Source organism: Hypanus sabinus, chromosome 9, assembly GCF_030144855.1.
Source record: "Hypanus sabinus isolate sHypSab1 chromosome 9, sHypSab1.hap1, whole genome shotgun sequence".
NCBI lineage: Eukaryota > Metazoa > Chordata > Chondrichthyes > Myliobatiformes > Dasyatidae > Hypanus > Hypanus sabinus.
In genome coordinates this window covers 69,144,922-69,169,328 of record NC_082714.1, presented here as the reverse complement: position 1 = coordinate 69,169,328, position 24,407 = coordinate 69,144,922, and the positions used below count along the sequence as shown (strand labels likewise).

General features: G+C 44.2%; 1 protein-coding gene across 1 annotated transcript in view; it reads right to left on the bottom strand.

The window, feature by feature from the left end:
• LOC132400058 (delphilin-like) overlaps nucleotides 1-24,407 on the bottom strand; it is a 247,769-nt gene that overhangs the window by 143,963 nt on the left and 79,399 nt on the right. The window contains exons 4-5 of the mRNA XM_059981142.1: nucleotides 21,798-21,883; nucleotides 21,380-21,449 (exon numbers count right to left, since the gene is read on the bottom strand). Of these exons, the coding sequence (XP_059837125.1) occupies nucleotides 21,380-21,449; nucleotides 21,798-21,883 (156 nt within the window). The remainder of the gene's footprint in view (nucleotides 1-21,379; nucleotides 21,450-21,797; nucleotides 21,884-24,407) is intronic.

Genomic DNA, 24,407 nt, shown 5'->3' with positions numbered 1-24,407 from the left:
TTATATAATAAATATAGGGTGCCCAAGACCTTTGCACAATACTGCCTGTTCCCAATTTATGCTCCCAACTATTGGCCAATAGCATCATAATTCACTATCCCCCAATTAAATATTTTTCCATAGCGTCTGCTATGCTAAAGGTTAGGGAGGTGTGGTCACTGCCTCCGAAATGCTTATCTACTGAGAGATCTGTCACCTGACCAGGCCTCGTACTAGATCCAGTAAGGCCTCTCCTCTAGTCAGCCTGTCATCCATATATTGCGTCAGGACTCCTTCCTGGATACATATTAACACATTCTGCCCCATCTAAACCTTTTGCACTAAGGAGGTAGCAATCATTATTAGGGAAGTTGAAGTCACCCATGAGAAGAACGCTGCTGTTTTTGCACTTCTTCAGGTCTAGTCATCAGGGACATGGGAGATCTCCATGACTCCAACATCAAGCAAGAGAAGCACACCTCCACCATTTTCACTGCTCTATCTCTACAATAATAAATAAAAATAAACTTGTCCAAAACCTCACCCTGGAGTCTGCCTCTAAACCTGCCCACTACCACAATGGCCATTCTGCTCATACATGACTTCCTCTTATTGATCCTTGCCAATTGCTTAAGTAACCAATCAATTTAAAATAGAAAGTCCCAAAAGGCTTTCCTTTTTAAGTTTCCCATTCCTTACAACAAGCTTGGTATAGTATAGTACGTAGCAGTTAGCACAATCATTTATGGCACTAGTGATCACTAACTGGGGTTTGACTCCCACCACTGTCTGTAAGAAGTTTGTACATTCTCCCTGTGACTACATGGGGATGGTGAACCTGTGGGATACCCTGCAGCATGGCGGAGGCCAGATCTTGAGAGGTAAATAAATATTCAGAAGCTTAGGGACATGAGGGCAATATGGAACTGGTACAGGAGGAACAGAGCCCTGGGACAGATCAGCCATATTCATAGGGAACGGTAGGGCAGGTTTGATGGGCAAAGGGACCTACTTTCTGCTACTACGACCTTGCATAAGTTTGTCCAATCGGTGCACTTGGTTCCTCCATTTAACACAGTCACACAAATAGTGAGTGGGTGAGGCCCCAGTAATTACTCACCATCAGTCAGAAAGTGATCCCTTTGTGCTGACTGAGTTGTGTTGGTGAGCCACTCCCTATCTGTGCCAATACAAACCCCAACAGCATGCCGGCTTCTTCCACGATAACTTTCTATTTCCCTTCCAACTTGCACTAATATGTTTATTTCATGGATAATTTTGTAGACAGCCAGCCCCATCATGCCCACTAGCCAGCCTACCATTGAGGATATCTTCAAAAGGAGGCATTCATCATGAAGGACCCTCACCATCCAGAACATGTCTTCTTCTCCTTACTACCCTCAGGGAGGAGGTACAAGAGCCTGAAGGCCCATACTCAGGAGCAGCTTCTTCCCCTCCGCCATCAGATTTCTGAATGCTCCATGAACACTATCTGACTACTTTGCTCTCTTTTTCACTATTTACAGTGGCATGCTAGGTTTGGGCACCCCGGTCAAAATTTCTGTTACTGTGAATATTTAAGTGAGTAGAAGATGAACTGATCTCCAAAAGTCATAAAGTTAAAGACGAAACATTCTTTTCAACATTTTAAGCAAGATTAGTGTATTATTTTTGTTTTGTACAATTTTAGAGTGAAAAAAAGGAAAGGAGCACCATGCAAAAGTTTGGGCACCCAATAGATCTAAGCTCTCAGAGAACTTAACAAGGTCTCAGACCTTAATTAGCTTGTTAGGGCTATGGCTTGTTCACAGTCATCGTAAGGAAAGGCCAGGTGATGCAAATTTCAAAGATTTATAAATACCCTGACTCTCGTTAAACCTTGCCCCAACAATCAGCAGCCATGGGCTCCTCTAAGCAGCTGCCTAGCACTCTGAAAATCAAAATAAATTATGCCCACAAAGCAGGAGAAGGCAATAAGAAGATAGCACAGTGTTTTCAGGTAGCCATTTCCTCAGTTCATAATGTAATTAAGAAATGGCAGTTAACAGGAATGGTGGAGGTCAAGTTGAGGTCTGGAAGACCAGGAAAACTTTCCGAGAGAACTGCAATCACTGGAGTGGTGGTGCACTGTCCAACTGTGCAGCGACACCTGCACAAATATACCTTCATGGAAGAGTCATCAGAAGAAAACCTTTCCTGCATCCTCACCACAACATTCAGCATCGGAAGTTTGCAAAGGATCATCCATACAAGCCTGATGCATTTTGGAAACAAGTCCTGTGGACTGATGAAGTTAAAATAGAACTTTTTGGCCACAATGACCAAAGGTATGTTTGGAGAAAAAAGGGTGCAGAATTTCATGAAAAGAAAAGAAACCTCTGCAACTGTTAAGCATGGGGGTGGATTGATCATGCTTTGGGCTTGTGTTGCAGCCAGTGGCGAGGGGAACATTTCACTGGTAGAGGAGAGAATGAATTCAATTAAATGCCAGCAAATTCTGGAAGCAAACATCACACCATCTGTAAAAAAGCTGATGATGAAAGGAGGATGGCTTCTACAACAGGATAATGATCCTAAACACACCTCAAAATCCACAATGGACTACCTCAACAGGTGCAAGCTGGAAGTTTTACCATGGCCTTCACAGTCTCCCGACCTAAACTTCATTGAAAATCTGTGGATACAGTGCATGCAAGACGACACAAGAATCTCACAGAACTAGAAGCTTTTTGAAAGGAAGAATGGGTGAAAATCCCCCCAAAGAACAACTGAAGGACTCTCAGCTGGCTACAGAAAGCATTTACAAGCTGTGATACTTGCCAAAGGGGGTGTTACTAAGTACTGACCGTGCAGGGTGCCCAAACTTTTGCTTTGGGCCCTTTTTGTTTTTTGTTATTTTGAAACTGTAAAAGATGGAAATCAAAAAGTTATCTTGCTTAAAACATTAAAAAAATGTGTCATCTTTAACTTTATGCCTTTTGGAAATCATGTCATCTTTTACTCGCTGAGCTATTCACAGTAACAGAAATTTTGACCAAGGGTGCCCAAACTTTTGCATGCCACTGTATATGTTATATTGTGGCGACCCACTTTCTGTGCAGGCGAACCGGCTCACAAATAGCCAGCACGCGGGGAGGGACTCTGATGTAATTTCTGCCTGGAGAGGGCGGGCACTAGGGATTAAATGCCAGCGCCGTGAAGTTTGAATAAACTAGTCTCAAAACGACTTACCGACTGCGTGTCATTATTTCAGCGCTGTCTGTAGTACATCGCTACATTGGTGACCCCGACGGTCCAAACGGGACTTGGACCAAAGATGACTGACTCTTCAACTGTTCACTCAGTTTCGCTAAAACTGCCGACTTCCTGGACCACGCGTGTGGTTTAGCCAAGCAGAAGCCCAGTTCCAGATTCGGCAGATATCCTCTGATTCCACGCGTTACTACCACGTGGTGAGCCCCCTTGACCAGGAGACGCCACCCAGGTTGCGGATTTCATACAGTCACCCCTGGAAGAAGGCAAATATGAAGCATTCAAAGCGCTGCTTATTGCAACCTTTGGCCTCTCACGGCGTGAGCAGGGTGCCCACCTGCTTCACCTGGATGGTTTGGGAGACAGACTGCCGTCAGCATTGATGAACAAAATGCTGGCCCTGGCTGACAGACACAAGCCCTGCCTCATGTTCGAGCAAGCGTTCCTGGAACAACTGCCCGAGGACGTACATCTGCTGCTGGCCAACGCAGATTTCAGCGACCCCCAGAAGGTGGCAGCCTGGGCAGACGTGCTGTGGAAAGCCAAGAGGGAGAGCATGGCATCCGTCAGTCAGGTTACCAGGCCACGCACCCAACAGCGGACCAGACCAGGCCCGGCAGGGGAGCGCACACAACACAGAGGCAGGAGTAAGGAGGCCAGCAAACAGTGGTGTTTCTACCACCAGTGGTGAGGCACAAAACCCCACCGTTGTCGCCCACCCTGCAAGGGCCAGGGGCAGCTGCTACTAATGACTATGGCAGCTGGCCACCAGGACAGCCTCTTGTACATCTGGGACAAACAGTCGGGACACCGCTTCTTGGTCAACACCGGAGCGGAGATCAGCGTCTTGCCCCCGACGGGGCACGACACCCGCAACAGGAAGCCAGGACCCACCCTGAGGGTCGTAAACAGCAGCACGATACGGACCTACGGCACCCGCACAGTGCAGCTGCAGTTCGGCACCAGCCAGTTCATGTGAGACTTCACACTGGCCACCGTGGCCCAACCACACCTGGGGGCGGACTTCTTGAGAGTTCACAGCCTGCTGGTCAACTTGCAAGGGAAAAGACTGGTACATGCCAAGACTTTCCAGACGTTCTCCCTGGGTGAAGCCAAGTTGCCGGCCCCACACCTGGACTCCATCACACTGTCGGACAACGAATTCACCAGAATCCTGGCAGACTTTCCACCAATTCTGGCACCGCAGTTCACGGGAGCCATGCTCAGACACAGGGTACAGCACCACATCCCGACCCAGGGACCACCCCTCCACGCCCACACACGAAGGCTCCCCCCGGAAAAGCTCCGCCTGGCGAAGGAGGAGTTCAAGAGGATGGAGGAATTGGGGATCGTTCGGAGGTCTGACAGCCCATGGGCCTCCCCCCTGCACATGGTGCCCAAAGCAGCTGGGGGTTGGAGACCATGCAGCGACTACCGCAGACTGAATGAGGCTACAACTCCAGACCGCTACCCCGTGCTGCACATACAGGACTTTGCAGCAAACCTGCACGGGGCAAGAATATCTTCCAAAGTAGACCTCGTCCGGGGATACCATCAAATCCCGGTGCACCCTGAAGACATCCCCAAAACAGCACTCATCACCCCATTTGGCCTGTTCGAATTCCTCCGAATGCCGCTCGGCCTGAAGAATGCCACACAGATGTTCCAGCGGCTAATGGATGCAGTGGGACGTGACCTGGACTTTGCATTCATCTATTTGGACGACATCCTCATAGCCAGCAGTAGTCGTCAGGAGCATCTGTCCCACCTCCGCCAGCTCTACTCCCGCCTGAGTGATTTCGGCCTCACGATCAACCCAGCCAAATGCCAGTTCGGTCTCGAGACCATCAACTTCCTGGGCCACAGGATTACCAAAGACGGGGCAACACCTCTGCCCACCAAGGTAGACGCGATCCACCACTTTGCCTGGCCCAACATGGTCAAAGGCCTACAGGAGTTCGTTGGTATGGTGAACTTCTACCACATTTCCCTCCCTCAGCAGCCCGTATCGTGCGCCCTTTGTACACCCTGATGTCGGGTAAAGGCAAGGACATTACTTGGGACGAGGAGGTCGCGGCTGCTTTTGTTAAAGCCAAGGAAGCCTTGGCAGATGCCGCGATGCTGGTGCACCCCGGAACGGACGTTCCGACCGTCCTCACGGTGGACGCATACGACACAGCATTCGGGGGGGGGTGCTGGAGCAGCTCATCGAGGGGCGCTGGCAACCCCTGGCATTCTTCAGCAAGCACCTGAACTCAAGTACAGTGCTTTCGACCAGGAGCTGTTGGCACTGTATCTGGCAATCCGGCATTTCAGGTACTTCTTGGAAGGCAGGCCGTTCACCGCGTTCATGGACCACAAACTGTTGACCTTCGCGTTCATGAAAGTGTCCGATCCCAGGTCAGCTCGCCAGCAGCGACATCTGTCCTACGTCTCCGAGTACACGACGGACATCCAGCATGTCTCGGGGAAGGACAACGTCGTGGCGGACGCACTCTCCAGACCAGTTGTCCAGGCCCTGTCCCTGGGGGTGGGCTATGCAGCACTGGCGGAGGCACAGCAGGCAGACGATGAGATGTCCAGCTACAGGACCGCAGTCTTGGGTTTGCAGCTGCAAGACTTTCTTGTCGAACCAGGTGATAGGACCCTCCTGTGCAACATGGCTACCGGCCAACCCCATTGTCCCGGCAGCCTGGAGGCAACGAGTTTTCCACTCCATACACAGTTTGGTGCACCAATCTATCAGGTCAACTGTCCGGATGGTCTCCAGTAAGTTCGCGTGGCACTGATTTCGCAAGCAGGTCAGTGAATGGGCCAGAATGTGCGCACAATGTCAAACAGCCAAGGTGCAGCGGCACACTAAAGCCCCGCTGCAGCAGTTCGAACCCACCCACCGGAGATTCAACCACATTCATGTGGATATCGTGGGCCCCCTACCAGTGTCCCGAGGAGCGCGGTACCTCCTAACTATGGTAGACCGGTTCACGAGCTGGCCAGAGGCTGTCCCGATCACCGACACATCTGCCGATTCCTGCGCCTGAGCACTGATCGCAACCTGGGTAGCACGCTTCGGGGTACCGGCCCACAATACCTCTGACAGAGGTGCCCAGTTCACCTGCAGCCTGTTGGGAACGCAGCTACACCATACTACTGCCTACCACCCACAGTCGAATGGACTAGTGGAATGCTTCCACCGTCACTTGAAGTCGGCTCTCATGGCCCGCCTGAGAGGACCTAACTGGGTGGACGATCTTCCCTGGGTCCTGCTTGGAATTCGCACAGCGCCCAAAGAGGATCTGCACACCTCGTCAGCTGAGTTGGTGTACGGCGCACCCCTGACCGTCCCAGGAGAGTTCATACTAGCCCCAAGGGAGCAAGAGGAAGAATCCACAGCAGTCCTGGACAGACTACGCGAAAGGCTCAGCAACCTGGCCCCCGTACCAACTTCACAGCACGGACTCATGTACCCAAAGACCTGCAGAACTGTAAGTTTGTGTTTGTATGAAGGGGCGGACACTGGGCACCGCTACAGTGGCCGTACGAGGGGCCGTTCAAGATGATCAACAACAACGGGTCCACGTATGTTCTGGACATTGAGGGGAAAGATGAGGTTTTCACGGTGGACCGACTCAAACCAGCCCATGTGGAATTGGCACAGCCAGTCGAGGTTCAGGCACCATGGCACAGAGGCAGACCTCCCAAACAGAGGCTGATCCAGACTGTGGACATTGGGGGGCGTATCGCCGGTTCTGCCAGGGGGTGGGGGGGGGTGTTATGTGGCGACCCACTTTCTGCGCAGGCGAACCGGCTTACAAATAGCCAACGCGCAGGGAGAGACTTTGGTAATGCACCTCTGACGTCATTTCCACCCGGAGAAACGACTTACCAACTGCATGTCGTAATTTCAGCGCTGTGTGTAGCACATCGCTACAATATATTCTTATTATAATTTATAGTAACTGCTATGTACTGCTTTGGACTGCTGTAAAACAATAAATATCATGACATGTCAGGGTTAATAAATCTGATTCTAATTAATTAGTTTACATTAACTTAAGTTTGTTATGCTTGTAATGAACTATGCTGCAGCTGCAAAAAGTAAATTTTCATGGCAATTATACCATGAGATCATCTGACCATGACAACAAACTTGAACTTGATGTGGTATCTTTAGAATATTGAACACTACAGCACAGTACAGGCCCTTCGGCCCACAATGTCTGTTGGAATCGGTGCACGTCGCTTATTTGGATTTTAAGAAAGCCTCTCACAAGGTGCCACATGTGGCTGCCAAGCAAGAGCCCATGGAATTACAGGAAAGGTACTAGCATGGATAGAAGATTGGCTGACTGGCAGAACGCTAACAGTGGAAATATGGGGGCCTTTTCTGGTTGGCTGCTGGTGACAAGTGGTGTTCTACATGGATTGGTGTTGGGACTGCTTCTTTTCACGTTGTATGTCAATGACTTGGATACAGAATTGATGGCTTTGTGGCCAAGTATGCAGATGATACAAAGATAGGTAGAGGTATAGGTAGTTTTCAGGAAGCAGGGAGTCTGCAGAAGAACTCGGATAGATTAGGAGAATGGGCAAAGAAGTGGCAGATGGAATACAATGTAGAGAAGTGTACAGTCTTGCACTTTGGCGGAAGGAATAAAGGCGTAGACTATTTTCTAAGCAGGGAGAAAGTTCAGAACTCCTAAGTGAAAAGGGACTTGGGAGTCCTCATGAAGGATTCCCTAAAGGTTAACTTGCAGGTTGGTCAGTGGTAAGAAAGGCAAATAGAATGTTAACATTCATTTCAAGAGGACAAGAATATAAAAGCAAGGATCAGATGCTGAGGCTTCGCATTGGTCAGACTGCACTTAAACCATAAGACATAGGAATAGAATTAGGCCATTCAGCCCATCGGATCTGCTCTGCCATTCCATCATGACTGATCCTGGATCCCACTCAGCCCCATACACCTGCATTCTCCCCATATCCTTTGATGCCCTGACCAATCAAGAAACTATCAATTTCTGCCTTATACATACCCACATCTTGGTCTCCACTGAAGTTTGTGGCACAGCATTGCAGAGATTCACTACTCTCTGACTGAAAAAAAAATACCTCCTTGCCTCTGTTCTAAAGGATCACCCCTCAGTTTTGAAGCTGTGCCCACTAGTTCTGGATACCTCCACCACAGGAAACATCCTCTCCTCATCCATTCTACCTAGTCCTTTTAACATTCGGTAGTTGACTTGGGAGTCCTGGACTTATTTCCACTTGGCATGATTAACATATTATTATTTAATTATTCATGGTTTTATATTGCTATATTTCTACACCATTCTTGGTTGGTGCAGCTGTAACGAAACCCAGTTTCCCTCGGGATCAATAAAGTATGTCTGTCTGTCTGTATTGTGAGCAGATTTGGCGCCATTATCCAAGAAAGGTTGTGTTGAATTTGGAGGGTCCAGGGGAGGGTCACAAGAATGATCCTGTAATTTTAGGGTTAATATACGAGGAGCATTTGATGGCTCTGGGCCTGTACTGGCTGGAGTTCAGAAGAATGGGGGTGGGGGGGGGGGGGCGGGTGTGTGGAAACTTGCATTAAAACCTAGTTAAAATTGAAAGGCCGATGTGGAATGAATGTTTCCTATAGTGGGGGACTCCAGCACCAGAGGGAATACTGCTAGATGGCTCTGGAGGTCAAGTCATTGGGTATATGTAAGCAGAGGTTGCTAAGTTCTTGATTAGTGAGGGAGTCAGTGAGAAGGCAGGCGAGGGATAATAAATCAGACCCAACAGGATGGTGGAGCAGACATGGTGGGTTAATTGGCCTAATTCTGCTCCTGTCTTATGGTCTAATGTGCTGGCCTTTTAACCTACTCCACAATCAATCTAACCTTTTCTTCCTACATAGCTCATAACTCTCCATTTTTCTTACATCCATGTGCCTATCTGAGAGTCTTTTAAATGTCCCTAATGTATCAGCCTCTACCATCACCATGGTAGTGAATTCCAAGCACTAATAACTGTGTTAAAAAAACTACCTCGACATTTCCCTTAAACTTTAAAATGATGTCCTTTACTGCCCTGGGAACAAGGAGCTGGCTGTTCATTTTACTAAACGGATTCCAAAACTCTACTTGCTCCTCCTGACCCATCCTGTTACATTCTCAAGGGACTTGGGTTAATTTATCAAATACAGTTTCACTTCCAAATCCACACTGGCTGTTCAATGATCTAACGATCGCCTGAATATCCTGCTGCTACCTTGACAGTGTCAGAGTCATACACAAGTACAGCATAGGAACAGGTCCTTCAGCCTATCTAGTTCAAGTCAAAACCATTTAAACTGCCTACTCCCAAAGACCTGCCCTGGGACAACAGCCATTCCTACCCTGCATCTGCACCCATATATCTATGCAAACTTACAATGGTGAAATTGAGCTCACATGTACCACTTGTGCTGGCAGCTCATTCCACACGCCCAAGACCTTTGCACAGTACTGCCTGTTCCCAATTTATGCTCCCAACTATTGGCCAATAGCATCATAATTCACTATCCCCCAATTAAATATTTTTCCATAGCGTCTGCTATACTAAAGGTTAGGGAGGTGTGGTCACTGCCTCCGAAATGCTTATCTACTGAGAGATCTGTCACCTGACCAGGCCTCGTACTAGATCCAGTAAGGCCTCTCCTCTAGTCAGCTTGTCATCCATATATTGCTTGAATCTATCTTTTCTGAATATATGATCAATTTTTATTAGATGAATTTAAGATGGCCACTGTTAATTACGCGCTAATGTCTATTAGTCATAATATTGATTATAATCTTTAGCTGAGAGTCGTTTTCAGCTGAATCGTTGAAAGTTCAATTTACATTTTTTTCTTGGTTCAGACATTGCTTGACGGTTTTATTTTTTTTCTCTTGCTCCTTTTTCCAGAATCTGTAAGAGTTTAATATTAGTTGTATCATATTATTTTGTTAGATATTTCTTTTTTGATTATATGTTTAATTTTTTTTAAACAAACTTAAGATGGCCACTGTTAACTATGTTTTAACCTCTGTTAGGCATAATACTATAATATTTGGAATTTTTAGATTTTTTGGGCACTTAAACAAAAGTATCAGTGGAAGAAAGGTATTAAAGGGTTGGAGCAGAGTCAACAATCTTCTTACTCCATGAGCTGCCGAGAAGAGACTCCCAGATGTTGTCTACATGGACTTCAGTAAGGCCTTTGACAAGGTCCCGCATGGGAGGTTAGTTAGGAAGATTCAGTCGCTAGGTATACATGGTGAGGTAGTAAATTGGATTAGACATTGGTTCAATGGGAGAAGTCAGAGAGTGGTAGTGGAGGATTGCTTCTCTGAGTGGAGGCCTCTGACAAGTGGTGTGCCACAGGGATCAGTGCTGGATCCATTGTTATTTGTCATCTATATCAATGATCTGGATGATAATGTATTAAATTCGATCAGCAAATTTGCTGATGATACAAAGATTGGAGGTGTAGTGGACAGTAAGGAAGGTTTTCAAAGCTTGCAGAGCAATTTGGACCAGCTGGAAAAATGGGCTGAAAAATGGCAGATGGAGTTTAATACAGGCAAGTGTGAGGACAAACCAAGGTAGAACATACAAGGTAAATGGTAGGGCACTGAGGAGTGCAGAAGAAGAGGGATCTGGGAATACAGATACAAAATTCCCCAAAAGTGGCATCACAGGTAGATAGGGTCATAAAGAGAGATTTTGGTACATTGGCCTTTATAAATCAAAGTATTGAGTATTAGAGTTGGAATGTTATGGTGAGGTTGTATAAGGCATTGGTGAGGCCAAATTTGGAGTATTGTGTGCAGTTTTGGTCACCAAATTACAGGAAGGATATTAATAAAGTTGAAAGAGTGCAGAAAAGGTTTACAAGGATGTTGCCAGGACTTGAGAAACTGAGTTACAGAGAAAGGTTGAATAGGTTAGGACTTCATTCCCTGGAGCGTAGAAGAATGAGGGGTGATTTGATAGAGGTATATAAAATTATGATGGGTATAGATAGAGTGAATGTAAGCAGGCTTTTTCCACTGAGGCCAGGGGAGAAAAAAACCAGAGGACATGGGTTAAGGGTGAAGGGGGAAATGTTTAAAGGGAACAATGGGGGGGGTCTTCTTCACACAGAGGGTGGTGGGAGTGTAAAATGAGCTGCCAGATGAAGTGGTAAATGTGGGCTCACTTTTAACATTTAAGAAAAACTTGGACAGGTACATGGATGAGAGGGGTATGGAGGGATATGGTCCAGGTGCAAGTCAGTGGGACTAGGCAGAAAAATGGTTCGGCACAGCCAAGAAGGGCCAAAAGGCCTTTTTCTGTGCTGTAATGTTCTATGGTTCTATTGGAGTCAGTGCACAAAGGCGGTGTATGGTCCAAAAAGTGAGTGATTGTCTGAGGTATTTTTCTTGTGATCGCAAGACCCTGTGGGACATTGGTAATGTAGAATACTGCAAGTCCAGTTCACTGGTTTATTGGCAAGACCAACAGTGGAGGAACTGCACAGTCTCATGCTGCAGTGTCACCTGTTGCAGCCACCCAGGAGGGGAAACATCGAAGGAGGTTCAGCATGGTATCCATGCTGGACTGAAGATAGGCCCCTTCCATTGGTGCTGCTCTCCAGTATTCGCTCAGTGGAAGACAAACTGGATTGCGTCCATGCATGCATTTGCGGACAACTGAGGGCTTATTTTTGCTGACAACACCCATGCATCATCAATTTACAAGTCAGGTCACTCAAGGACTTGGGCTATAATTATATTTTTTGTGACTGTATGTTTACTGCTATCTTATACTGTGTTCTGCACTTTACCCTTGGAGGAACACTGTCTCATTTGGCTGTATTCATGGGTATTCATGTATGATTGAATGATAATTAAACTTAAACTTGAAGTATTGCACTATTTATTCATTTTTCTTACCACTGAGATCAAACATTCCCCCTCTTTCAGATCATTCTTACCACTGAGATCAAACATTCCAAACCGTATCAGATCATTCCTACCTCTGAGATCAAACATTCCCCCCTGTATCAGATCATTCCTACCTCTGAGATCAAACATTCCCCCTGAATCAAATCATTCTTACCAATGAGATCAAACATTCCCCCCATATCCGATCATTCCTACCTCTGAGATCAAACATTCCCCACTGTATCAGATCATTCTTACCTCTGAGATCAAACATTCCCCCCTGTATCAGATCATTCCTACCTCTGAGATCAAACATTCCCCCTGAATCAAATCATTCTTACCAATGAGATCAAACATTCCCCCCATATCCGATCATTCCTACCTCTGAGATCAAACATTCCCCCCTGTATCAGATGAATCTTACCACTGAAATCAATCATTCTCCGCCATATCAGATCATACTTACCACTGAGATCAACCATTCCCCCATAAAAGATCATTCTTACCACTGAGATTAAACATTCCCCCTGTATCAGATCATTCTTAACACTGGGATCAAACATTCACCCCATATCCAATCATTCTTACCACTGAGATCAAACATTCCCCCTGAATCAAATCATTATTACCACTGAGATCAAACATTCCCCCCATATCATACTATTCTTACCACTGAGATCAAACATTCCCCCTGAATCAAATCATTCTTACCAATGAGATCAAACATTCCCCCCATATCCGATCATTCCTACCTCTGAGATCAAACATTCCCCCCTGTATCAGATGAATCTTACCACTGAAATCAATCATTCTCCGCCATATCAGATCATACTTACCACTGAGATCAACCATTCCCCCATAAAAGATCATTCTTACCACTGAGATTAAACATTCCCCCTGTATCAGATCATTCTTAACACTGGGATCAAACATTCACCCCATATCCAATCATTCTTACCACTGAGATCAAACATTCCCCCTGAATCAAATCATTATTACCACTGAGATCAAACATTCCCCCCATATCATACTATTCTTACCACTGAGATCAAACATTCCCACTGCATCATACTATTCTTACCACTGATATCAATTATTCCCCCCGTATGAGATCATTCTTTCCGCTGAGATCAAACATTCCCCCCATATCAGATCATTCATACCACCGAGATCAAACATTCGCCCCATATCAGATTATTCTTACCACTGAGATCAAACATTCCCCCTCTTTCAGATCATTATTACCACTGAGATCAAACATTCCCCGCTGTATCAGATAATTCTTACCAATGAGATCAAACATTACACCCCATATCAGATAATTCTTACCACTGAGATCAAACATTCCCACCATATCAGATCGTTCTTGACATCGAGATAAAACATTTCCACCCCCATATCAGATATTTCTTACAACTGTGATCAAACATTCCCACCCATATCAGATCATTCTTCCCACTACGATCAAATATTCCCCCATATCAGATCATTCTTACCACTGAGATCTAACATTCCCCCCCATATCAGATCATTATTACCTCCGAGATCAAACATTCCCCCTCTTATCAGATCATTCTTACCACTGAGAGCAAACATTCCCCCTGTTTCAGATTATTGTTACAACTAAGATCAAACATTTCCCCCCATATCAGATCATTCATACCAGTGAGATCAAACATACGCCCCATATCAGGTCATTCTTACCACTGAGATCAAACATTCCCCCTCTTTCAGATCTTTCTTACCACTGAGATCAAACATTCCCCCATATCAGGTCATTCTTACCACTGAGATCAAACATTCGCCCCATATCAGGTCATTCATACCACTGTGATCAAACATTCCCCCTGAATCAAATCATTATTACCACTAAGATCAAATATTCCCAATCATATCAGATCATTCATACCACCGAGATCAAACATTCCCCCCATATCAGATCAATCTTACCACTGAGATCAAACATTTCCACCCGTATCAGATCATTTATACCACAGAGATCAAATATTCCCTCCATATCAGATCATTCTTACCACTGAGATCAAACATTCCCCCCATATCAGATCATTCTTACCACTGAGATCAAACATTCTCCCATATCAGGTCATTCATACCACCGAGATCAAACATTCCCCCCATTTCAGATCATTCATACCACCGAGATCAAACATTTCCCCCCATATCAGATCATTCATACCACCGAGATCAAACATTCGCCCCATATCAGGTCATTCTTACCACTGAGATCAAACATTCCCCCTGAATCAAATCATTATTACCACTAAGATCAAATATTCCCAATCATATCAGATCATTCTTACCACTGAGATCAAACATTCCCCCCATTTCAGATCATTCTTACCACTGAGATCAAATATTCCCCCAGTATCAGATAATTCTTACCAATGAGATCAAACATTACACCCCATATCAGATAATTCTTACCACTGAGATCAAACATTCCCACCATATCAGATCGTTCTTGACATCAAGATAAAACATTTCCACCCCCATATCAGATATTTCTTACAACTGTGATCAAATATTCCCCCATATCAGATCATTCGTACCACTAAGATCAAACATTCCCCCCATATCAGATCATTCTTACCACTGAGATCAAACATTCCCCCCCATATCAGATCATTATTACCTCCGAGATCAAACATTCCCCCTCTTATCAGATCATTCTCACCACTGAGATCAAACATTCGCCCCATATTAGGTCATTCTTACCACTGAGATCAAACATTCCCCCTGAATCAAATCATTATTACCACTGAGATCAAACATTCCCCCCATTTCAGATCATTCTTACCACTGAGATCAAACATTCCCCCCGTATCAGATCATTCTTACCACTGAGATCAAACATTCTCCCATATCAGATCATTTGTACCACTGATATCAATTATTCCCCCCGTATGAGGTCATTCTTACCACTGAGATCAAACATTCTCCCATATCAGATCATTTGTACCACTGATATCAATTATTCCCCCCGTATGAGGTCATTCTTACCACTGAGATCAAACATTCCCCCTCTTATCAGATCATTCTCACCACTGAGATCAAACATTCGCCCCATATTAGGTCATTCTTACCACTGAGATCAAACATTCCCCCTGAATCAAATCATTATTACCACTGAGATCAAACATTCCCCCCATATCAGATCATTTATACCACAGAGATCAAATATTCCACTCCATATCAGATCATTCTTACCACTGAGATCAAACATTCCCCCTCTTTCAGATCATTATTACCACTGAGATCAAACATTCCCCCATATCATATCATTCTTACCACCGAGATCAAACATTCGCCCCATATTAGGTCATTCTTACCACTGAGATCAAACATTCCCCCCGTATCAGATCAATCTTACCACTGAGATCAAACATTCCCCCTGAATCAAATCATTATTACCACTGAGATCAAACATTCCCCCCATTTCAGATCATTATTACCACTGAGATCAAACATTCCCCCCATTTCAGATCATTCTTACCACTGAGATCAAACATTCCCCCTGAATCAAATCATTATTACCACTGAGATCAAACATTCCCCCCATTTCAGATCATTATTACCACTGAGATCAAACATTCCCCCCATTTCAGATCATTCATACCAGTGAGATCAAACATTCGCCACATTTCAGATCATTCTTACCACTGAGATCCAACATTCGCCACATTTCAGATCATTCTTACCACTGAGATCAAACATTCCCCCCTATCAGATCATTCTTACCACTGAGATCCAACATTCCCCCCTATCAGATCATTCTTACCACTGAGATCAAACATTCCCCCCAATATCAGATCATTCTTACCACTGAGATCAAACATTCCCCCCAATATCAGATCATTCTTACCACTGAGATCAAACATTCCCACCATATCAGATCGTTCTTGACATCGAGATAAAACATTTCCACCCCCATATCAGATATTTCTTACAACTGTGATCAAACATTCCCACCCATATCAGATCATTCTTCCCACTACGATCAAATATTCCCCCTGTATCAGATCATTCTTACCACTGAGATCAAACATTCCCCCCCATATCAGATCATTATTACCACTGAGCAAACATTCCCCCTGTTTCAGATCATTATTACCACTGAGATCAAACATTTCCCCCCATATCAAATCATTCTTACCACCGAGATCAAACATTTCCCCATATCAGACCATTCTTACCACTGAGATCACACATTCCGCCCATTTCAGATCATTCTTACCACTGAGATCAAACATTTCCACCCGTATCAGATCATTTATACCACAGAGATCAAATATTCCACTCCATATCAGATCATTCTTACCACTGAGATCACACATTCCCCCATATCAGATCTTTCTTACATCCGAGATCACATTCCCACCCTTATCAGATCATTCTTACCACTGAGAGCAAACATTCCCCGTTTCAGATTATTCTTAACACTGAGATCAAACATTCCCCCTCTTTCAGATCATTCTTACCACTGAGATCAAACATTCCCCCTGAATCAAATCATTATTACCACTAAGATCAAATATTCCCCATATCAGATCATTCTTACCACGGAGATCAAACATTTCCCCATATCAGATCATTCTTACCACTGAGATCACACATTCCCCCCATTTCAGATCATTCTTACCACTGAGATCAAACATTTCCACCCGTATCAGATCATTTATACCACAGAGATCAAATATTCCACTCCATATCAGATCATTCTTACCACTGAGATCAAAAATTCCCCCATATCAGATCATTCTTACCACTGAGATCAAAAATTCCCCCATTTCAGATCATTCTTACCACTGAGATCAAACATTCCCCCTGAATCAAATCATTATTACCACTGAGATCAAACATTCCCCCCATTTCAGATCATTATTACCACTGAGATCAAACATTCCCCCCATTTCAGATCATTCATACCAGTGAGATCAAACATTCGCCACATTTCAGATCATTCTTACCACTGAGATCAAACATTTCCACCCGTATCAGATCATTTATACCACAGAGATCAAATATTCCACTCCATATCAGATCATTCTTACCACTGAGATCAAAAATTCCCCCATATCAGATCATTCTTACCAATGAGATCAAACATTCCCCCCTTATCAGATCATTCTTACCACTGAGATCAAACATTCCCCCCAATATCAGATCATTCTTACCACTGAGATCAAACATTCCCACCATATCAGATCGTTCTTGACATCGAGATAAAACATTTCCACCCCCATATCAGATATTTCTTACAACTGTGATCAAACATTCCCACCCATATCAGATCATTCTTCCCACTACGATCAAATATTCCCCCTGTATCAGATCATTCTTACCACTGAGATCAAACATTCCCCCCCATATCAGATCATTATTACCACTGAGCAAACATTCCCCCTGTTTCAGATCATTATTACCACTGAGATCAAACATTTCCCCCCATATCAAATCATTCTTACCACCGAGATCAAACATTTCCCCATATCAGACCATTCTTACCACTGAGATCACACATTCCACCCATTTCAGATCATTCTTACCACTGAGATCAAACATTTCCACCCGTATCAGATCATTTATACCACAGAGATCAAATATTCCACTCCATATCAGATCATTCTTACCACTGAGATCACACATTCCCCCATATCAGATCTTTCTTACATCCGAGATCACATTCCCACCCTTATCAGATCATTCTTACCACTGAGAGCAAACATTCCCCGTTTCAGATTATTCTTAACACTGAGATCAAACATTCCCCCTCTTTCAGATCATTCTTACCACTGAGATCAAACATTCCCCCTGAATCAAATCATTATTACCACTAAGATCAAATATTCCCCATATCAGATCATTCTTACCACGGAGATCAAACATTTCCCCATATCAGATCATTCTTACCACTGAGATCACACATTCCCCCCATTTCAGATCATTCTTACCACTGAGATCAAACATTTCCACCCGTATCAGATCATTTATACCACAGAGATCAAATATTCCACTCCATATCAGATCATTCTTACCACTGAGATCAAAAATTCCCCCATATCAGATCATTCTTACCAATGAGATCAAACATTCCCCCCTTATCAGATCGTTCTTACCACTGAGAGCAAACATTCCCCCTGTTTCAGTTTATTCTTACCACTGAGATTGTAACCCATAGCAATATTTTATGTCTTAAACTGTACTGCTGCCACAAATCTACAGATTTCATGACATATAGTATGTCAGTGATAATATAGCTGATTCTAATATCATTAGACCTAGGTCTCCCATCCAAGAAACAACCCTTATTCACTACTATCTACTTCCTACTACACAGCCTTCCTACCATTGAGTCAGAAGCCTTGCAAAAATCCACAAAGACATCATCCACAGCCCTACCCTCACCTACAGGTATTCCCCGAGTTATGAACATCTGACTTACGAAAAACTCGTATTTACGAACTGAGGAAGGAGAACGCCGTCCGCTAGTTTAAGTCGGATTGAGACACTGTCTGCCATTTTAAGTCATTGCCTTTGACACTGTGTTGAGTGTATAACTTTGTATTTGGCTTAAATTTTTCTTAGCAAGGTTCACCCTGACCCCCCCCGCCCAACTTTTCCATTCGGCTGGTGGCGCAGTGAGATCAGCACCGGGCTCGAGAGTGGAGGTTCCCAAGTTCGATCCAGTGACAGACCACTCCCGAGCGCGCCCTTCATCCGTGCCGGGTCGATGTCGAGCTCGCAACTCGACCTTGTAAAAAAAACACTCCCACCTCCAGTTTAAATTCCCACGCGGAATGTTGTGGAGGATCAAATACCCAAACCCAGGACAGTCCCCACTTGTCCCATTTAACCTGTCTCAGCGTGGTGGACTTTAGGACCTAGGGAATTCAGTAAGGTGGCCCTTAGGATCCAACAGAGCTCGGGACCCACCTCCTGCAGTGTTTCTGTTCCATTAACGGGAAGCGATATGATCTCAATTGAAAATAAAGTGGAAATAATAAAGCGTTTGGAAAGAGGTGAAATGTCATCAGTCATTGGAAAAGCATTATTCTACAGTCGGTCAACAATCAGAACAACTTTAAAGGATAAAGGGTAAAGTGAAAATAATGGAGCATATTGGGGCCCTGCCCCAATGAAAGCTACAATTATTACTAAGCAATGCAGTGATTTAATTATTGGAATACATACATTTCTTAAGTGTTTCATATGCATAGAAGGGTAAAATAATATTCTATATACTAAGACAAAACATTTGACCAACTGGTGCTAAATAATACCGGATGTACTTGTTCCGACTTACGTACAAATCCGACTTAAAGACAGACTCAGGAACAGAACTCATTCGTAACTCAGGAATTGCCTGTACTCTCTTGGTTGCCTCCCTGAAGAACTCAAAGAGATTTGTCAGACATGACTTCCTGTGCATAAAGCTATGCTGACTGTCTGGAATCAGACCCTGTCTTCCAAGTGTTGGTTAATCCTGTCCTTCTGAATTCTCTCTCGCAACTTTCCAGCCACTGATACCAGACTCACTGGCCTTTGTTTCCTGGCTTGTTTTTAAACCACATTTTTTAAACAATTATGCCACATCAGCCACTCTCCAGTCCTCCAGAACCTCACCTGTGGCCAAAGTTGAAGCAAAAATCTCTGCTATGGTCTGCACAATTTCTTATAGAGTTATCACAAGGTATGAGGTCAAGTCCTAGTGATGTATGCACCTTAATGCACTTTTATGGCCTTAAAAGCCTATTCCGTGTAATCTGTTATGTGGTCCCGGACAAACTTACTTTCCATCATTTTCTCCACCGTAAAAATTGAACAGAAATATTCATTAAACTTTCCACCTATTTCCTTTGGTTCTGCAAACAGATGGCCACATTGATCGTTAAAGAGACTTCTCTCCCTAACTATCCTCTTACATTTTATACACTTATAGAATCTCTTGGAGTTTTGCCTCACATTGCCTGCCAGATCTTTCTTATGTCATCTTTTTACCTTCCTAACTTGTTTCTTAAGTACAGACCTACACTTGTAGTCATCAAGAAATTCACTAGTTAGCAAATGTTCATGTACACTGTATGCCTCCCTCTGTTTCTTAACCACAGCTTCAATATCTACAGCAACTAGGATTCCAAAAAACTACTAGCCTTGCCCTTTTACCCAAAAGGAATATGCAGACCACAAACTCTTTCTATCACACTTTTAAAGGCCTCCCATTTGGCAGACATATCTTTCCTGGGAAACAATCTCATTCACTCAACCACTGCATGATCCCACCTAATGCTTCCAATGCCCCAGTTCAGGATCTTACATTGTGAGCAGATCGTATCCTTCTCCATTACTATATTGAAGTTAATAGAATTATTATCACTGCAAAGTGCTCACTGCCAGACACTTCCACCACTTATCCTCATTTCTTACAAAGAGGTCCAGTGTTGCACACTCTCTAGTAGTTCCCTCTCATATAGAGGCATTGATCGTGTGGATAGCCAGAGGCTTTGTCCCAGGCTGAAGTGGCTAACACACGGGGGCATAGCTTTAAGATGCTTGAAAATAGATATCGTGGGGATGTCAGAGGTAAGTTTTTCACACAGAGAGTGGTGGGTAAGTGAAATGCACTAGGCGGCAATGGCGGTGGAGGCGGATACAATAGGGTCTTTTAAGGGACTTTTAGATAGGTGCATGGAGCTTAGAAAAATAGTGATCTATGTGGTAGGGCAATTCTAGGCAGTTTTTAAAGTAGGTTAAATGGTTGGCACACCATTGTGAGTTGAAGGGCCTGTAATGTGCTGTAGATTTCTATATTCTATGATTCAAGCTTTCTTGTACACATTTCACAAATCCCACTCCAAGCTTTTCACACTGTGATTATCCCAGTCAGTACTAAGGAAGTTAAAATCTCCCACTAATACTAACCTATTATGTTTACATCCTGCATCTGCTCCTCCAATTCCTGCTGTTGGGGAGGCTATAATATAATCCCACTAGTGACTCTCCCCTTCTTATTTCTAAGTTCTACCCATGGCCTTAATGGATGACTCCCTGATTATCCTCCAAAATGAACGATGTTGTGTCTTCTTTCATAAGACAGCTTTATTTTTAATATGCCTCCCATTCATGACTAACACAAACATGTTTTCCTGCACAAGGATGTTCAATGCATTCAGTAAGTGTTCTGAACCTACCGCATGTCTAACCCGTTGAGAAACAGAATTCGATCCCCTGCCTTCAATCCAGACTTCTCAGCTGGACTTCCTGAAAGAGACATATAGTGAGCAAGAGTGATATTCAATAACTGTTAACCAATGCCATCACATGAACATTTTCACTGGTAATATTTTACCTGTTTCACTGACTTGCTCCCACTTTTCCTGAAGTTTAGTATAGGGTAAGTTTTCTTGTCAAGTAGAAGAAACCCAACAACACCTACATCACTCACTATAAATTGTTCTATTAATATCCTTGAAAATAAGGATTAGGTAACCTTTAGAGCAAAATCTCCAGCAGATTCTTTGTCAAGTTTTGCAAATAAAATCTATTGATAGCTGTGTACAATGATAAACCATCACTGTGCTGGGCATCTGGGAAATGTTTATAACTCACCTGGAAGAACAGACTCAAGCCATACTGGGCCATGGCCACGCAGCGTAAAGCCAAAGCTCTTGTGACCTTTATATACTCGGATCGTTCTGTTGAGAAAGAAAGAAATAATTGTAATTTATTGAAAAGACAATTACTCAACCAAGCTGCATGTAAAGCGTGGGCCTATTTTCCTAGCACTGCAGATACCCAATATGCATGAGTTTAAAATTTGCAATGCATTCATATTCCGATTATTGCACAAGAAAGCCATATTAGTAAAGAAATAACATGCAACTTATCCTACTTAAACAAAGTCTGGGATCTTCCAGAGATCTTAAAGAGGATATTATCGCTACATCTGATTGTCACTGTAAAACATTATTTTATCATGGATCCTCAGATGAGCTGAAAATGACCAAACTGGTCCTTGGATAAAGTACACACTTTATATCAGGGTGACAGGAGGCTACCACATCAAAATGGGTAAGCTACCGAAGAAGGCGGCAAGGATAATTATTGACAGAGGCAAGTCAACACAAACATGGAAAAGTACACAAAATTTTATTGCCTCAATTGTTTAGTCAGTGTTAATGAAACCCTGACATCTTCAACATCTCCCTGCATCTCCTTGATGCACGTTCCAACGTGCATCAAGGCCGCCACCATTGTCCCCATGTCGAAGAAATCTTCAGTGTCAGTTGCACTCACATCTATCATCATGAAGTGTTTTAAGAGGCTTGTCATGAGACATATCAAGACCCTGCTGCCCCCCTCACTGGACCCCCTGCAGTTTGAGTACCGTTCCAACTGCTCAACAGATGACACCATTGCCATCACCCTCCACCTGGCCCTAACCCACCTGGACAAAAAAGACACATACGTTTGAATGATGTTCATACACTTCAGTTCAGCATTCAACACAACCATCCCTCAGAAACTGATTGGAAAGCTGAGCCTACTGGGCCTGAACACCTCCCTCTGCAACTGGATCCTAGACTTCCTGACTGGGAGGCCTCAGTCAGTCCAGATCGGGAGCAGCATCTCCAACACCATCACACTGAGCACGGAGGCTCCGCAGGGTTGCATGCTCAGTCCACTGCTGTTCACTCCGCTGACCCACAACTGTGTTGCAACACACAGCTCGAACCACATCATCAAGTTCGCCGATGACACGACTGTGGTGGGTCTCATCAGCAAGAATGACCAGTCAGCTTACAGAGAGGAAGTGCAACAGCTAATGGACTGGTGCAGAGCCAACAACCTGTCTCTGAATGTGAACAAAAGAGATAGTTGTTGACTTCAGGAGGGCACAGAGCAACCACCCCCCGCTGAACATCGACGGCTCCTCAGTAGAGATCGTTAAGTGCACCAAATTTCTTGGTGTTCACCTTATGGAGAATCTCACCTGGTCCCTCAACACCAGCTCCATAGCAAAGAAAGCCCAGCAGCGTCTCTACTTTTTGCGAAGGCTGAGGAAAGTCCATCTCCCACCCCCCATCACATTCTACAGGGGTTATATTAAGAGCATCCTGAGTAGCCGCATTACTGCATCACTCCCTGGTTCGGAAATTACACCATCTCGGATCGCAAGACCCTGCAGCGGATAGTGAGGTCAGCTGAGAAGATCATTGGGGTCTCTCTTCCCGCCATTACGGACATTTACACTACACGCTTCATCCGCAAAGCAAACAGCATTATGAAGGACCCCACGTGCCCCTCATACAAACTCTTCTCCCTCCTGCCATCTGGGAAAAGGCACCGAAGCATTCGGGCTCTCACGACCAGACTATGTAACAGTTTCTTCCCCCAAGTTATCAGACTCCTCAATACCTAATGCCTGGACTGACACCTTACTGCCCTATTGTCTTCTTTATTATTTATTGTAATGCCTGCACTGTTTTGTGCACTTTATGTAGCCCTGGGTAGGTCTGTAGTCTAGTGTAGTTTTTTTTCTGTGTTGTTTTTTTATGTAGTTCAGTCTAGTTTTTGTACTGTGTCATGTAACACCATGGTCATGAAAAAATGTTGTCTCATTTTTACTATGTACTGTACCAGCAGTTATGGTCAAAATGACAATAAAAAGTGACTTGACTTGACTTGACGTTTTATCTGATAAATCCAGCATGGCAGCAACCATGTACTAATTGTTCACTTCCTGCTCAGCGAAAGCAGGCATATTTCACCATGGTGAAACTCTTCATGACACGTTAAGAGTTACTTTTCCATTTAACTTGCAAGATAAATTAGCCAAGTATTGTTCTCTTTTTGAGACAGGAATATGCCCAAGATCCAACACCTCCCTTGGGTAAGAGACTACTTACAAGCAATCATTGCCTTGCGCACACCACGACAGCAATATTCTGAATGTTAGAATCAGGTTTAATATCACCGGCTTATGCCGTGAAGCGTGAAGTGGCAGCAGTACACTGCAATACATAATAATAGTAGTTGCATGTTGCCCCATCATTGAGCGAGAAGACAGCTACCTTTTCATTCAAGCTTGCACTCCCAAGATTAAAAAGGTAGCGCGTTCCAGTAGTTTTTCAGAGTTGGACTACAACCAATCACTGAGCAGGATTCATTAGAAAGGGCAAATAAAAATACAGCATGCACAAGCGGAGCAGCAATTCT